We start from the raw sequence: 17716 nt of genomic DNA on the forward strand, positions 1-17716 counted from the left end.
TGTTCCTGACAGGCTTTTACCAGAAATATCAGTTTTTCCCACTGAATGCTTGCATTGAAAGATACGCTACGACTCTGTACACCAACGTCAACATTTAATATTGGTGGGGAAATACATACATGGAACAATCCTGCCATAGGCTCATGCTGTGACTTCATTTGACAAGAATGAGGAAGCTCCAAATAAAATCAATTTACAACAAGGCGGCAAAGAAAACACACATTAAGATCCATTTTTGTCAAATCATGATGCTACTTGAGCCAAGGGAAACAAACACTAACAACAACAAAAAATATATGCAGGAAAAGAAAACAATTGAAATGGGAATTTAAATTCCATCATAAAATCCACCCTGTATCTCTACCCTATGGATCCCTATCCCCCCCATTTCCTCTCACAGCTCCTCCCCACCCCATCCCACAGACGTCCGGCAGGCAGCAGCGCTCCGCGGCCGGAGGAATTATGTGGCGTAGCGTTTGGTCCACTGTTTGGCTATCCTGTCATGCTCAGGTCTGTTGGTTGTGTACTGCGTGGCGATGCTTCCTACCAGAGGATCAGCTGCAGAAGAAAAGAGACGATTCACCAGGTTAAAAACACAATCAGCTGCTATCTACAGTCTACACAGACACACTGTTAAAGAGGTCATGAACTGAGAAACCAAAATTCCCTTGATCTTTTGACATAAGAGGTCACTATACTATAAAAACATCCTGTAAGTTTCAAAACTCTCTCATTTGTCTAAAAACAGTTAGTATTGAAGGCAGTCTGACAAATCAACAGCTTATGTAAAAGTGTGGATAAGCACCGCCTCCACAAAAGATCATCAACACCTGCTTCTACATCGCTGCCTGTTTAGCCCCGACCACCGATTCTACATCGCTGCCTGGTTAGCCCCGCCCACCAATTCTACATCACTGCCTGTTTAGCCCCGCCCACCGATTCTACATGGCTGCCTGTTTAGCCCCGCCCACCGATTCTACATGGCTGCCTGATTAGCCCCGCCCACCGATTCTACATGGCTGCCTGATTAGCCCCGCCCACCGATTCTACATGGCTGCCTGATTAGCCCCGCCCACCGATTCCGCCCACCGATTCTACATCACTGCCTGATTAGCCCCGCCCACCAATTCTACATCGCTGCCTGTTTAGCCCCGCCCACCGATTCTACATCGCTGCCTGGTTAGCCCCGCCCACCAATTCTACATCGCTGCCTGGTTAGCCCCGCCCACCAATTCTACATCGCTGCCTGGTTAGCCCCGCCCACCAATTCTACATCGCTGCCTGTTTAGCCCCGCCCACCGATTCTACATGGCTGCCTGTTTAGCCCCGCCCACCGATTCTACATGGCTGCCTGATTAGCCCCGCCCACCGATTCTACATGGCTGCCTGATTAGCCCCGCCCACCGATTCTACATCGCTGCCTGATTAGCCCCGCCCACCGATTCTACATCACTGCCTGATTAGCCCCGCCCACCAATTCTACATCGCTGCCTGTTTAGCCCCGCCCACCGATTCTACATCGCTGCCTGTTTAGCCCCGCCCACCGATTCTACATCGCTGCCTGTTTAGCCCCGCCCACCGATTCTACATCACTGCCTGTTCAGCCCCGTCCACTGATTTGCGCATGTAGTGTTTACGAGAGAAGCAGGTCTACGTAGAAACCAAACGATAAAGATGTTACAAAGACATCAAGATGCTCTGCAGCACCAAGTTCTTTGCATTGCCTTCCTTCTGATCTTAACGTTAGGAAAGAGTGGATGAACTTTATTTGTGATGAAGATCCAGACCGTATCAGTAAGAACTCGGTCCTTTGTTCACTTCATTTTACTACGGATTCGTTTACAAACAAGGCACAATTTGACACAGGATTTTCAGAAAGATTAAAACTAAAAGACGATGCTGTGCCGAATATTTTGGATCCGACAGTAATGTCGCAACATACAAGTGCGAGTAACTTATTACGTGATCACTGTTGCCTTTTCTCTTCTTACAGATTGTTTGATATGCATTCATGGTTTTTGACCTAAATCACAGCAGCATCCATCTATGAGGAACGCCGCTGTCAAACATACACAACTATTAGCCAATCACCGCAGTGGGCGTTTACTGGGAGTCTACAATCTATTCAAACAGAGTGCTCGGATGAGGGGGTCAAAAACAGGACAGAAAATAGCTTATTACTTATAAATTGATGTTTTTTGACGGACAAATCTTGATAATATAAGTAGACTTCAGAGAACAGTACAAAATAAAAAACAGGCAGTTCATGACCCCTTTAAAACCCAAAGTACCCTGTATGTGTGGTTCTGAAAGATCAGGCTGCATGTGTACCGTGTTCATGATAATGTTTGTCACATACCTCAGCATACGCATAAAAACAGAAGTGCACTTTGGGCTTTAGGTTCCTTCGCTAAAAAGGAATCTCAAGTGACTGAACTGAATTGATTTGAAACGCTCTTCATAGGCAGCATCTACAGAGCACAATATATACTTCAGATTTCAAGTGTGCACGCTTCATCAGCTACTTTGTTCCACTGAATAAACGATCAATGTCATGATGTAACCTCTAAGATGAATTATAAGAGCTTTGAATCTGCAGGACTGCACCGATGCACTAAAGAGTACTAGATGGTGTAGTGGTGTATGTTTTTGTATTTTGGATACGTTGTGTTGAATTTTTAAAAAGACGCTGCAGTGTGACGTCATTACAACAGCTGCAGTGTCCATAGAAATCTCACTGCTTGAGACGGTACAACAAACTGCTAAAGATACTGTGTGAGGGGCAACGCTAATTTAAACGATTTTTTATTGTTATAACTTCAAGAGAGAAAGAGGCACTGGAAAAAGAAACTTTCAAGTGTGCATGTGAGAAATCGCCTGATGGAGCAAACTATCTAATGGCGTATACTTCCAAGGCCGTCTTTAGCTGTATACTAAGTATACTTTGTGCAACACTCACAGCTGATTCCAGTAGCGGTAGCCTGCAGCACTAGCACTGTTTCTAAGTTAAATACACAATAATCACAAAAACACTATTGGGTGAATTAAATATTAAATATAATGAATTAGAAGCAACCCTTCTCAGCAATGAAATGTATTTTCCAGAATATAAGTTGCATTTCTTTCTCATGTGAACCATGCTGTGACTTACATAATGCGATTACAGTTAAGCATGCGAAATATGCAAAGCGTGCAAAATGTTGATCTGTGCCAAACCAGAGAGGTACGTGGGCCCAAGTTCCATTTGATAGCGCATTTTCCACAAAACAGTACTTTCACTTTCAATAAATTGGTTTAGACTTGCTGGGTTTTTTTAATGAATGCGGTTTAAAAGAAATGCCAGGATAGTATGTTTTATGCTAATATCTTTCCATTCCTGTTCTGTTCAGAATACCGTTAAAGCATTTGTTGTGGAGTAAGGGGAACTCACAAAAAACATTTGTTTGACGGTCACAGACTGAGATTTTTAGCTTCAGACTATAAAGACTATAAAACAGTTGGAGGATACCTCAGTCGTTTATGATGCCCAGTTATCCTCTGTGACGGTTTACAAAATGGGTAAGGGTGTATGATGGCTAGGGCAGGGTTTGGACACAAATTTCACCATTCAATTTGAATATCCTTCACAAGCTTGCGATTCGATTCAATATCGATTATTCTGGATATATATAAAGAACAGTACATGGCAAATTTTCTCTAGGGAAAAAAATCTCACCTAATGTTGTAAAATATACATTAGAGTCAGTTGATACCACAATACTATAATACTGAAGGTTAAAATTAACTAATTTATATAAAAACACTTAAACTACAAAGTTTTTATAATACCATATACAAGTTACTAACTGTAACTTTAAATTACATACATTTCAAAAAATGAATTGAATTAGAAATATAATTATTTATTCAAACTAATTACATATTGAAGAACAGTAAAAATAACGATTATGCTATAAGGTGCATATATTAAGCAAAATTCTCAGAGTTAATTTTTCTAGCTGACTAACGAGTTTATGGTCACCGAATGTGTTTTTTCTGAGGTAAATGTGACATTACGTGACCACGTTTGAAACGCTGATTGATTGAGTGATTACACGAGACAGGATATGAATTTCAGTAAGTACTTTTTCTTCTAACATGCTTCAGATGATCATTCATGTTTATTTCGCGCTGAAACTGGTATTAAAGCAGAGGACACGATCAGTTCACGTGTCTGCTGTTTCTATTGAATTGAGGCACTACTGTCACTCCACATTAAAAAGCACCAAAGCGGTATTTGTTGTTTTAATATTGCAATAAATGGACAGAATCTGAAATCTGAGATTTTGTTTCATATCAAAAGTAACAAAGCACAAAGATTTATTGGACGGGATGTGCGCTACAATGTTCTGTTTATTAACTGAAAACAGCCTAGACTAATTCTTTCTTGGGATTAAAGAATCAATATCGTTTCATAAGAAAGAGAATCAATTAAAATCGAGAAGTCGATGTTTTACACTAGTGCTACACTTGCGTTTCAGAACAATCTCAGTCCACACTACACAACCGAAATCGCATGTCGCGTGACCATTCATGCAGGTACAACCATAGATATGTAAAGGTAGACTCCTATTATTTAGATGGCGGACGCGTCTGTGTGCTTGGAGCGGTCGAATGGGGAATCTACCCATAAATATCTATGGGTACAACTATGAGCATGATGTTATTGTTTACACGGTCGTCAAGGATACTCAGAGCGAATGTGGGCAGCCACGCCATCCTGTTCAAAAGTCTCTGTTTTGGTCCGTTCACACTAAAACACAACCCCAGAGTTTTCAGACTAAAACTGGGTCTGCAGCGTTTCCAAAATCTCAGTTTTTGAGGGTCGAAAACGCCAGAGTAGTGTAAACGACAGGCGTAACCCTAACAAAAGTTATGCATTTTAAATCGATAACGCACTAGTGTAAAGTGCCTAGGTGCAACTTATTTTCTGCAAAATACAGTAAGCACATGCATTCAAGGCTCAGCCTGCGAGAAAGTCGTCGCCTTTTTATGACCATTTAAGGAATTCAAATAGCTCAGACACGAGATGAACAAAGATGTCCGCAGTTTCATACATGAGCACGAAGCGGCTGTATCGATGCCCACACCTGTAACTGCTCTGCTGTCGTCTCGGTCACACAGGTGGAGCTCCAGCATACTGACCAACACTGGAGCTCCAGCCCTCGACCGGCTCCATCAGACCAGCGTCTTACCAGGGTTACAGTCTGTGAGGAGAGAGCAGATGGACAGCAGCACTTTGGAGATGGTGAGTGCCGGGCTCCAGTTGTCCTTCAGGATGTCCAGACAGATCACACCCTGACTGTTGATGTTGCAGTGGTAGATCCTCGTGCGAAACGTCACCTGACACACCACAACAGAGCAAGAGTCGTTAGGAAAATCTTGAGTCCATTAACACAGAGATGTTGAGGTAGTCTTTGTACTGCAAGTAGTTAGTTACTCTCATTCCACCATGTTTCTTAACTGATTGCTCTATGCTCATTCGGTCCTAAACCAGAGTCTTTTATCATCATAATATTTGCACGTCTCACTTTCTTCTTTACAGCCCCGTTTATTGTCTGTCATAGACAGAAGCTTTACTATCTATTACACAATATCAAACAAACATTAAAAAAATAACTCAAGTGAACACTGAAAAGCCTCAGCTCAGTTGGGGCCTAATGGATAGAGAGTTGGACTTGTAACATGAAGGTCGTGGGTTCGAGTCTCGGGCCGGCAGGGATTGTAGGTGGGGGAGTGAATAACCAACACTCTCTCCACCCTCAATACCACGACTGAGGTGAGACCCTTGAGCAAGGCACCGAACCCCCAACTGCTCCCCGGGCGCCGCAGCATTGGCTGCCCACTGCTCCGGGTGTGTGTTCACTACTGAGTGTACACTTGGATGGGTTAAATACAGAGAACAAATTCTGAGTATGGGTCACCATACTCGGCCACACACCACTCCCCTTCCCTTCCTTAAATCAAAGCGATCTGATCTGAAAGATTACGAGTCACAACCTAATTTTGAGAGTGAGTCACTCCAGTACAGAAAAAAAGAGTTAGTCTTTTTTTCTCTTCTTTTTAAACATATTCATGACGAGTCTGTCCTGGAATGTAAAACAGATACACAAGATACTGAATGTGTAGTTTAGGTGTGCGTTTATATGCATTTGACAGCAGCTTTCAACAGGGCTCATTCAATCAGCATTCAGAGTCAAAACTACCCATCTTTTAATACTTCAACTCTTAAAAGACATGATACAAAGCTTTTATTCTCACTATTGTTAACTGTCACTATAGTTGTATGTATTTCTGTCAGCTGTTGCACAAACAGGGCAATCTGAGCGCCACACCTGGTATGAAGTATATTTGTATAACTAGGAATACCGGTATCGGCCCTATACTGAACTTGTGTGCTGCGTTCTGTAAAATTAATGATAACGTGACTAATCAACAGAACGAACAGTGAAAGTAACAGAATCTTGTGCATTTGTCCAGGCATAATAAAGAGTGAAAAGAACTACAAAAATTAATTAGATGGTCATTTTATTTTAACGTTCAATTCTCGCTATTAAACTATCAACTATGACTTCTGCCTCAAACTCCCAATTAGCTGCTTATTATTAGTTAGTAAGGTAGTTGTTAAGTTTAGGATTAGGGATGTTCATGCAGAATATGTGCTTTATAAGTACTAATAAACAGCTGATATGGTTAATAATAGGCATGCTAATAAGCAACTAGTTAATAGTGACAATTAGTCCCTATACTAAAGTGTTACCAATTAGACCAACTGTTAGGCCATTCATATTCTTTTGATTTCTTTACCCAACATTTTTAAAAATGTCAAAGCTGCCGTAATTACAAATAAATAAATGTACAAAGAAACGTAAAAGCAAATATAAATGTGAAAATAAATAAAATAAAATTATAAATAATGATTTATTTTTGCTTTTTTACTTTTCTTTGTACATTTCTTTCTTTATTTCTAATTATGGCAGCTTTGGCATTCCATAGTCTTTAGTGTCAGATGATCCTTCAGAAATCATAATCTAATATGCTGATTTGCTACTTATCAAATGTCAAAAACAGTTGTGCTGCTTCAAATTGTGGAAAATAATACATTTTCAGGATTTTCTGATTAATTAAACATTCAATAGTACAGCATTTATTTGAAACAGTCTTAATCGTAATATTCTGAATGTCTTCACGGTCACTTTTGATCGATTTAAAGCCTCCTAGCTTAATAAAAGTATTAATTCCTTTAAAACTAAATCTTACGGACGTGGTATAAACTACTGAATGGTAGTTTATAAGTGCCTAACTGTGACTCAGAGAGCCAGCTCTGACCTTGGGTGGTTTGAAGGGGTAGTCTGGAGTGAAAGCGATGTCCAGGAAGAACACTCCTCCCTCATACACGGACCCCGGAGGACCCAGGATAGTGGACCTCCACTCGTAGATGTTGTCTCCTTTAGGACCCGCACTGACAACAAAAACAGAGAGGATCACTATTACTCAGAACCATCACCACAAAAGTGATTTACATCAGCAGAAGATACAATACATTTCTATTTAACCCAATATGACCTTGTAACTTGAAGAGGTGTAGCTAATCTCACTGGCAATAAATTATTTATAAAAGGCAGGGTATAAAAAGATGTAATGTTAAGAACAGTTAAAGGGATAATTCATCCAAAAAAAAATGAAAACTATCAGTATTTTACATATCTTTTGTGTTCAGCAGAACAAAGAAATTCATACTGGTTTGGAACTACTTATGAAAATTTTCATTTTTGGATGAACTATTCCTTTAAATTAGCATTAAATGTGTCTTGAAGCGCTGTTAAAATAATAATTTCACAGCTGAAATGTAAAGAACATCATCCATGCACACACACACACACACACACACACACACACACACAGAGTGATAAGACTGAGGCTGTTTTCAGTAAAACACTGACTAACTGTTACACCAAGCAGTTAATGAGAATGAAATAGCTCAAAAGCATCCACAGATCTGTAGGACAGCGTGGAGAAACAAAGCATTATTTCTGAATGCTTTGGCTTGAACCACGTACACAAACATAAAGAGGAAGCAAGCTGCTGGATGACAAGAACTACACCGCAGACAATAATCAGGGGAAAGCATTTGTGTGCTCAAATGACTGTTACTGCCCTCCATCCAGTCAGACAAGCAAGTTAATCAGATTACTTTTTTCAGGTGACTAGTAAAGTAACATTACTTTTTAATTTAGAAGGAAATATCGGAGTTACTTTTTCAAATAAGTAACTCCAGATGCTTTGTTTTCCATGCATTGACTGACAGCTCTCCTGTCCTCATGTTGAGAGAAATCAGGAGTAAGTGCAGAGGCGTTGTGTGCGCTGTGTGAACATGATCTAGACTAAATGTGAACATGCATTTACTCATCTCACTCGCACAAAAACAGATTCAGTATTCACCCTCTACTGTACAGCCGTGAATTTACATTTCATCAGCCTGACGCTTACTCAGTTCACTTTTGGTATGAAAGGGCTTTTACATTTGCCAAAAATATTACTTTTCTAATATTAATAGCAAACAAGCAAGTCCAGTTCAGATGAGAGAAAGTAATGCAAAAGTAACGTAACATTACTTTCCATAAAAGGTAACCAAGTAGGGCAATCAGTTACTTTTAAGGGAGTAATGCATTATTGTAATGCATTACTATTAAAAGTAACTTTGCCCAATACAGCAGACAAGAACATAAATCTAGGAAAGTCCTGTGAGGTAAAAAAAAAAAAAAAAACTGATATCGGAATCGGCCGATAATGGCTTTAAATGTAAATATCGTTATTGGCCTGATATGACAAGTTATGCCGATATGTCTCGCCGATAAGAGGAATGGGTTAACTCACATGTGCTCAGGGTGTGCTAGTGATTAGATCACGTCAGCAGTGAGCAAAGGTTTGTCTGAATGAGGATTAGATTGACTGTTTTGGATCGCTGCATTTAATCTGTGAAAGTACTTAAGTGTTTAGTGTGTGATAAACAGTGATTACAGCCTCCCCCAGGTCCTAATGTCCGTTCAGTAAGGAGTTTTAATCTGTAGGGGGCGCTGTTGGCCTACTTCTAATTAGATTAAAAGTAAAATAGCCTACACACATAACATTTAGACTGTTTCTGATTAAATAAAGCAGTAATTGATGTCAAAATAATGAGTAAGTTTTGATTTAAAAAGGTAGACGCTATAGCTTACATGAAAAAAATAAATCACTAACATGACACTTGTAAATTAAATAATTTTATATACACTGATTTATGCATTAATGTGTAACGTTTCATTTTTTAAACAAATCATGAGCTCTAAAAGATTTTCAGAATTTTTACAGCTCTTTTGTTTTAGAATATCTACAAATGTTAAATCTTAAAATAAAATGTAAGGGTTAACTGAATCTTTCTGAGGGGAAAAATGCAGCTATTGATATAGTTTATTTATAGTTATTTTCAAAGCTTCAATGTACTGTTAAAAACCTTTATTATTTTTTTATTTAATTCTGATAATTTCTGCACAGGAGAGACTTGGTGTTGTTTCCAAACAAAAGGGAATATATCGGTATTGGCATCGGTATCTGCCAAAATGAGTTGAAAAATATTGGCATATCGGTTATCGGCAAAAATTCAATATCGTACATCCCTAATTGAAATATTGACTAGTGTATACTGTGGATTTAACTGTGTCTACTTGATTCCCAAATGAACACGCAGAACATCAGTAACACATCTACGTCTCTCTTCTTCCCTACTGCTGCATATATCCAAGTAAAAAGGCTTCCCAAACAAGAAGGAACATGTAAGTCAGGACTTGATTTTGTCTATCAGGAATCTGAAGTGTTAATATATTTATCGCGTGCATTAGGTCTTAAAGTGACAGCAGCCTAATAAAGTTTTGTGAAATTCTGCTGCTGCTAGTAACCTTACTTCCAGAAAAAAATATTCTCGCAGCCCTTCTTGAATATGGTATTCATCCATCTCCAGTTCACAACTCTGTTTTTTTAAGTAAATGTAAAAAATGCAGAAATAAAGAAATGCCTGTTTAATCAATGCCGGTAACTGGTGTGGTTTTAGACCAGAGTTACTATATAACAGTGTGAATGTGCTTAAAGAGACAAATCAAGCACAAAACAGAGGGAAGCAAGCAAGAACAACATCAACACAGGTGCAAAACACAGCTGAAAGACTATTTTTAAAGGTTAAATTACGGATCTGAAACTTCACAGCAGGAACTTCATTCACTGCTTGTATGAAAGTTGGCCAAACATACCTGCCCATCTGTGTTTTCAGAGCAGCACAAATAATCTGACCTAAATATATATCCTAAAAATAATCAGAGGCAAATTTAGGCTCAAGTTTTTCCTGTAACCAAACTCGCCTTTCAGGAGCGCGTACTTGGCAGCAAAGATTGACAAGCCCTTGCTGTGTCTGTGTCGGAGCGTAACACCCATGAGATGAGTGCATCAAACCGGTCCGTGGCATTTCCACCCAGATTTATGCTTCACAACTAGGGATGTAACGAGTAACCACGAGCCGGTTGAAAATCGATTCAAATCGGTTGAGATGCTAAACAAAAATCGCGAAACAATTGGAGTTTACATGAATGTATCTCTGAGGGGAACTGATTGTCTTTAGAAAACTTTACGTGGTATTTTCTTTTGATCTTGCCTCTGAACGATGCATATTAAAGTAGTGTTCATAAGTGCAGTGCTGCTTTGTTTACAGCGGTAACCAACGAAACACTGTATTATTGCTGTTCCATAAGCGCCACCTGCTGGCAAAGAGAGAAACTGCATCTCATTCAGTCTGCCGTTTCCTTCAGATATGTATGTAGTTTCATGAAATGAAAGTTAGGCAATTCTGTTTTTGCTTCAAATTTCGAAATTATATTAAAAACTGCTCATGTTGCATGTACATGATCATCTTTGTTTCGATGATGATTAAAATGCAGTGGTTGCTTCTAATTTTAAATGGAAAGAGCACAGACACCGTTTGTTTATATGAAGATATTTTTTGTGTAACTTGATTATTTCATTTGTTTTAAAATTTCAATTTAGTTTTGTTATATTTCGATTTCACAAAGAAAATGATTTGGAGCTTGTTTTAAAATTTCAAATCAGTTTTGTCATTTAAATTTACGTTTTGATATTTAGCAGAAGCTTTTATCCAAAGCGACTTACAAATGAGGACAACCGAAGCAATCAAAGCCAACAAAAGAGCAATGATACTCAAGTGCTATATTAGTATATTATTATAGTGTTATATTTCAATTTCACAAAGAAACGTGCTGCATTTTGTCCAAGCAATAATAAAAGGACACATTTAATTTATAATTTGTCTTAAATCTCATTTTGTAAAAACAAAATTGTGAGTTGAGTGAATCGTTACATCCCTAAAATATTGCCATCAAAAACAAACAAACTAAAATCTTAACGCAAACATTTGAACAGTGGTGTATAAGTGTTAAACTGGCCATCTTCCACTGTAGATACGGGTACAAACAAACTGTTCGATCACTTGGTTTTTTTAGTTATTATTCAAATTTGACATTTTCTACAAGCATAAAGCCTTGCAATTCTAGTGTGCTTCATATTAAATTACTGTTGCATAAATCATAAGCTGGTTTTACACCACATGCAGTGCATATTTATTTTGGTGCCCATTTTAGCAGGTCCCAGCATTCACAGTGTGTGAGCGCGGTGTGATTCTGTGCAGCAGGAGTGTAGCTGCTAGCACCGATAACACACAAAACACTGATAAACATGCTCTACAGTAACATTCATCCAAAAAAAGTCAATTCATTAGCTGTAACTGACTGATACTGGATGAAGCTATATTTAATTGCTTTAATATTTAAGATCTTTTTGTTGTTTTAGATTAGCAATATTTAAGATCATCAAACCTTTACGATGTGCTGAAATGAACTGGATTTGCCTTGAGCAGCTGCAGCACGTTCAGAGAGAAGAGAGAGAGTCAAGATTAGCTCTCCAGACTCGATTAGCTGCACTTTTGTTCTGTATTATCATTATTTCTCGTTCAGTAAAGTTCCCCGCAAAGATGAGATGAGCGCCTTTCTGAATATTTCACACCATATTATTTCACACTGCTTATGCGTGACGTGAAACACACCAAACACAGCCTCATGTCATCTAGAATAAAATTCACTTTTTTCCTATTACTAATCATTTGACCCTTCAACATCTCACTACATAACACTCATAGAAAGAACGGCTCAGCTTAATATTGTGTTAGAGAGAATCACTTCACAAGTCTCCAGTCGTGAGATCAGAAAACAACTCCAGTTCACAAGTAACAGTGAGTTATTAGCATTCCTCAGTGTCTTCAGATGTTCTGCTTTCTTTAATGAAGTTTAAAGAAAAACCCCTGAGCACAGCAGCTCTCAAATGAGTTCTGTTTGTCCTGCAACAATCTCCGATTTCTGAAATCATCTATAAACACACAAAGGTCACAGGAACCTCTGAAGTGTTTATAATACTTCCTTTAGCCTTGAGACACAACACATGCATTCATGTGAGAAGGCCAGCAGTCTGATGTCGGAGCAGAAAAAACACACAAGACCAATAACACAAATATGAATTACACCTCAAATCATGTGCTTGCTTAGAGGAGATGTGCTATTGCTTTTCTAAGTCGTTGCATTTATGGTTTTCAGACATTTGAAAAGATGAATTTTGCATCAAATAAACAGGAGTATCTGAGAGAAGTGAACGTTTGCTGAGACTGACTTTAACAATACAAGGCTAGTTGAAAATTGGTGAACTTATCCTTTAATGTCTGAGAGCGGTCATATTCAGGCATAAGTGCATGAATGTAAATCTGTGTTGTAAGGTGATATTGATATGATGCTGGCAGTATTGTAATTGTAATGTTGATGGTTTGGGTAATGCACGGGGATTTCTAGTGTTTTGATACTAGTATATGGACGCAAATTGTCATTACAGCACACACAATAAGAGCTGCTTCACTACTGCAAAACAATGAGACATTTGCTTGTTTTGTTTCCTACAACGAATGAACTGTAGGTAAATATCCAAAAATATATATTTTTCAGACTCTAAAAATAATTCTGTTGCTATTTCGGTGTGAGGAACCGTGGCAAACCATTCAGTGTGTGTGTGAACGGCCCAAATGAATCAGACTGATTCGGGAATCTTTTTACAGACCCTGTTTGACCAAACTGGATCACAAGTGTGGTTTATTTATCATCTGACATGGCTATGATTCTCATAAGCTGATAGAAACACACACACATTATAAATGACATTCGATTATCTCCATTGTCAGATGAGGATTGATCAGTAATATTGTACTGGAACACAGCAGTGTGGTTTTTTTCTGCTTGTCCAGATTTGTACGTGACCTGGGGGCTGTTTCAGAAAACAGGTTTACCAAACAAGCCAGGCTTAAGTTAGTCTGACTTATTTTGAACCAAATCAACTGACAATAAAGGTCTTTGCACACTGAGTCGCCAGCTTACAATCTAAAAATAAGCAAATATATAAAATATTGTTTGCTTTAAAAAACAAAAAAATAATAAATGTCTCCTCGCCATCAGACAATCCATTTTTCTGTTTCATCTGCAGAAGTATCTGAGAGACACAGTAAACAACTGCATTTCATTGTTTCCATGGTTAGAAAGATGCCGTATTGAAAACCCTTTGAGTCATAATGAAATCTGATCACTTTTGACTCGATTGTTTGTCTGTTATTTGAAATATTTCCTTTTGTGGTTGGCGTGTATGTGAAGGTTGTGGTAAACCGTATGGTAATTGATCATTGTGAGGAAGTCTCTGACCTCATAAACTCAAACGAGCGATGATAGATGCGAGGCTTTATCAGATTCATGTCTGCACACTGTCTCGTATGGATAGCGTAACATGTGTTTGTGACTGTATCTGAAGGTAATAGTACCTGATTCAGAACTGCACAGCTGACACACCTCGTCTTTAAAACCACTCGTCATCTTTAGCATCGTTTATACACTTCAGCTCCTTCCTTCTCTCATGTGTCTGTGTTTATTAGCGGAGTTCTCTGACTCGCTCTTATCTCGAGGCGTAAGAGTCGCATCTCTTCCCCTGCCATTGCAAATTTCTGTTTTTGACACCCACTTGTCACAGACAAGAAAGGAAATCAAACAGTATATTTACATATTTTCAATCAGCCGTGCAGATTTCTGTATGCATCGTTTTATGCAACAGTAGCGGCTCTGTGCTTGTGAACACTAGAAATCCCCGTGCATTACCCATCAACGTTACAATTACAATACTGCCAACATCATATCAATATCACCTTACAACACAGATTTACATTCATGCACTTATGCGTAAATATGACAGCTGCAGCCAAAATGAAGTATTTTTCAGTTTCTTAAGAATTAGACCCCACAAAGACACTCAAACATATTAAATCCTGGCGTTCTGGAGCTCCATTCATCTCGATACGGTTTCTTGATATTCTAATTTTAGACAAAAGAGTTATCCCTCACAGCTGAGAAAGGTCAACTAGATCACGACACTGCCATCCTGCTACATCAGCCGCACTTTGACCTGTGGATTTATTTAGTAGTTTATTTAACAGGGACAATGCAGAACAGCACTGCAGATGCTCTACATACAGGCTTCTAGCCAGTGGCTGATTCGCAGCCCCAGTCCCTGGTTAGGCTTTTAAAATACAGTTAAAAATACATAAAGAATGTAAAGTAAACGTAAGAAAAATCTAAGACTGTGCACAACCATCAATGTTAACAAACCGGTTTTTGATATTTCTCAGAAAGATGTTCAGCTCTGTTCGCATTTTCAGATCAACTGGCAAAATGTCCCTTTCACTGAAAATGTGGATTGAACGAATTTAGTTTTTCTCATAGTGTAGTTGCACCACTTGTGATCCCTCTACTATCTGGAGCAAGTTTACTGACACATTTACACTAAAAAATAAAAAGTTGAGAAAGCTTAAAAGTTTAAGGCAACCAGCTTCAGCAGATTTTTCAGTTTTCTCAACTTGTTTTTGTAGGAGATTTGAGTTCAAAAACCTGCTGAAGCTAGTTGCCTTACATTAAGGTCTCAACTTTATTTTTTACGGTGTAAAAATCACTTTAATAAGAGACCGATTCATATAATTGTCAAAACTAAACAAACTGTATTTTTGTAAAAATGTTACAATGATGCCATCTAATTGATTTCTTGTCTAAAATGTTTAAGGTTTGTTTATATAGGGATCTAACAGGTTTGATAGGTGCATAAAGTCACTTCAGCATGCAACTGATGCCAACCTCAGACATTAGAGAGCTGGAGGAAACCCTGCTACAGCTACAAACCAGACCAGAGTTAAAGCGCCGTCACATTTAACACTGCTCTGTGAAATCTAATGGGCGAGTCAGTTCAGTAGGAATCCATGCAATCTCTTTGCTGGTGTTGGTCACACAAACTCAGCTCCTTCACCAACAGAAAGATGCTTGGTTGAAAGTGACACTATTGACTTTTGTCTGCAGATCACACCTAATTTTGCTCATGTAACAGCACCTTTTTTTGCTGAAGGCAGCAGATCCTACATGCAGTTGGTTCTTTAGCATCCAAACACTGAGACCCACTAATGCAACCAGAGAATATCAGAGCGCCGAAGCATCTCCTCACCTGCAGTTTGGTGGCGGGTCCAACATGATGTCAGCCAGCTCTTTCTGAATCCTGAAAGAAGACACATGATTCCCATGAACATCTCTGAACTCTGACATCCAAATACATCTAGATAAAGTACTGTGGAATCAAATAACAGCCGTCTCAAAACACGGCAAGCCGCTTACCTAAACAACATTTCTAGGTACCAGATTATTCTAGAAGAGCATGTTTGTTGTGTATTTGATCATATCAAATATGATTTCTAGAGTTTAGCTCTTTCAAAGTGAAAGCTGCTGTCTGACATTATAACAGCATGCCATGAAGGCGTTTACAAATGCAACAGCCAGCCGACTAACATTCCTTCATTTGGTCAGTTTTCGAATGCAGGATATCCCACAATCCTGTGTGTGCGGTTCTGTGGTAGATGAAAGGTTAAATGCCATCTGATGGCACCAATAATAAGATCAGGCCACATTGTTCCCCTCGGTACGTTATATTCTTTATGCTCCATGATGCACCGCTCGGTGTTGTTAGGATGACACAACATTTGAAAAATCTCCTGCCAATGTCAAAATGACCAATCAAATCAATGTAATCGAAGGATTTACTGTTTACAGAAGCAGAGCATAGGTTCCAGCGTGACACTTTCATTTTAACAATGAAAACGTGTGAAGTGGCGAAACATTTCATATTTGTCAACCGTTTCATGTTAATGTTAAATGACCACCAATAACATCCAGTGATGCAAACTACTTCATTTCAAATAAACAAATGTGACAAGAAACATGACCAGAGCTGCTTTCAACATATTAAGCATAAGATTAAGTGTGATTTTTTTTTTTTTTTGCAAATAGTTCAAGTGGATTTTACAATAAAATATGGCTTTTTAGGTTGCTTTTTTCCTTTCCTTTTTTTATTTTTAATTCATTGAAATAAAAAGTACCATTACTACCAACGACACCAAAAAATAACCCCGGTTTGGTCCTTGTCTGACAGCAGTTATAAGAACAAAATTACTTCATTTTCTTATTCACAGCTTTCATTTCAATCTTGAAACAATCACTGCAGTCATGTTTAAGTCATTTGACACAGTGCCACTGAATTCTGTCTGAATCCAGTTTCTTTGTATACAAACACCTCTGGGCTCTGCCTGGGCTTTGGGACATGGTCCTCTGGTTTCTATGGGGGTCTCCTCACCTCTTGGCGCTGGTGGAGAGCAGTTTGGAGGCCTTGCTCATGTTGGCTTTGTTGTCTCTCTTTTTCCCAGATGTGTCTTTCTCCTGCTGCTGAAGGGTGGAGGAAGAGGAGGAAGAGGAGGATGAACTAGAGCTGGCACGCGAGTCCTCATCCGACATCCCGATCTATGACACACACACACACACACACACACACAACTGATGTGAAACAGTATGAACGCAACATATCGACGCACACGCACGTAACACCGTTCATCTGTAACAATGTATCAAGCGATGACCTTTAACTCCAGATCAACAACACAGCTCTAAATACCACGCATTTCGTCTCGAAACAGCCGTGAAACCAGCTCTAAACCCGTTACACGAATATAACGCCGAATCCGTTCACAAGCGATCAATGACACGAGATGAAACCGAGCACAAACTGAAGGGATGTGGTAAAAACACGGTAAATGTGTCGTCAGCGCTGTAGACTCGCAGTTGTTGTCTTCATTTACCGTCGACGGAGAAATGTTTAGCGTGCAGACGAGGACAAAGGCATCCTAACGCACCGCTGACGGAAATATAAGAGAAATAGGAGGTATATTGTAAGGTTTGAAGGCTTGTGTACCTCTCTTTGTGTCGGAGTGTGTCCGTGGACGCGCGTGTCTCTCAGAGCGGAAGTGCTGCTGCTGACACACACACACGCTCTCGCTCTCACACACACACGCTCTCGCTCTCACACACACACACACACTCTCTCTCTCTCCCTCACACACACACACACACACGTCGCTCAAACACGTAATGCTGTAGAAGTGTTGTTAATTCTTAGTCCATGTTTACTAATGTTG

General features: G+C 39.1%; 1 protein-coding gene across 3 annotated transcripts; it reads right to left on the reverse strand.

Moving 5' to 3' along the window:
- Nucleotides 1-77: 77 nt before the first annotated feature.
- Nucleotides 78-17653, reverse strand: LOC306846773 (ubiquitin-conjugating enzyme E2 E1-like). 3 transcript variants are annotated; one of them, XM_079380375.1, is made up of 6 exons: nucleotides 17494-17653; nucleotides 16882-17045; nucleotides 15703-15753; nucleotides 7369-7501; nucleotides 5235-5382; nucleotides 78-558 (listed from the first exon to the last, which is right to left on the reverse strand). In XM_079380375.1, exons 2-6 carry the CDS (start codon nucleotides 17037-17039, stop codon nucleotides 461-463), a joined length of 588 nt encoding a protein of 195 aa, XP_079236501.1. In that variant the 5' UTR covers nucleotides 17040-17045; nucleotides 17494-17653; the 3' UTR covers nucleotides 78-460. The 3 variants fall into 3 exon arrangements, with proteins under 3 accessions (XP_079236501.1, XP_079236502.1, XP_079236503.1); XM_079380376.1 differs by having other exon boundaries at nucleotides 17381-17503; XM_079380377.1 differs by lacking the exon at nucleotides 17494-17653 and having other exon boundaries at nucleotides 16882-17342.
- Nucleotides 17654-17716: the final 63 nt, after the last annotated feature.

This window comes from Barbus barbus (assembly GCF_936440315.1).
Source record: "Barbus barbus genome assembly, chromosome: 27".
Taxonomy (NCBI): Eukaryota; Metazoa; Chordata; class Actinopteri; order Cypriniformes; family Cyprinidae; genus Barbus; species Barbus barbus.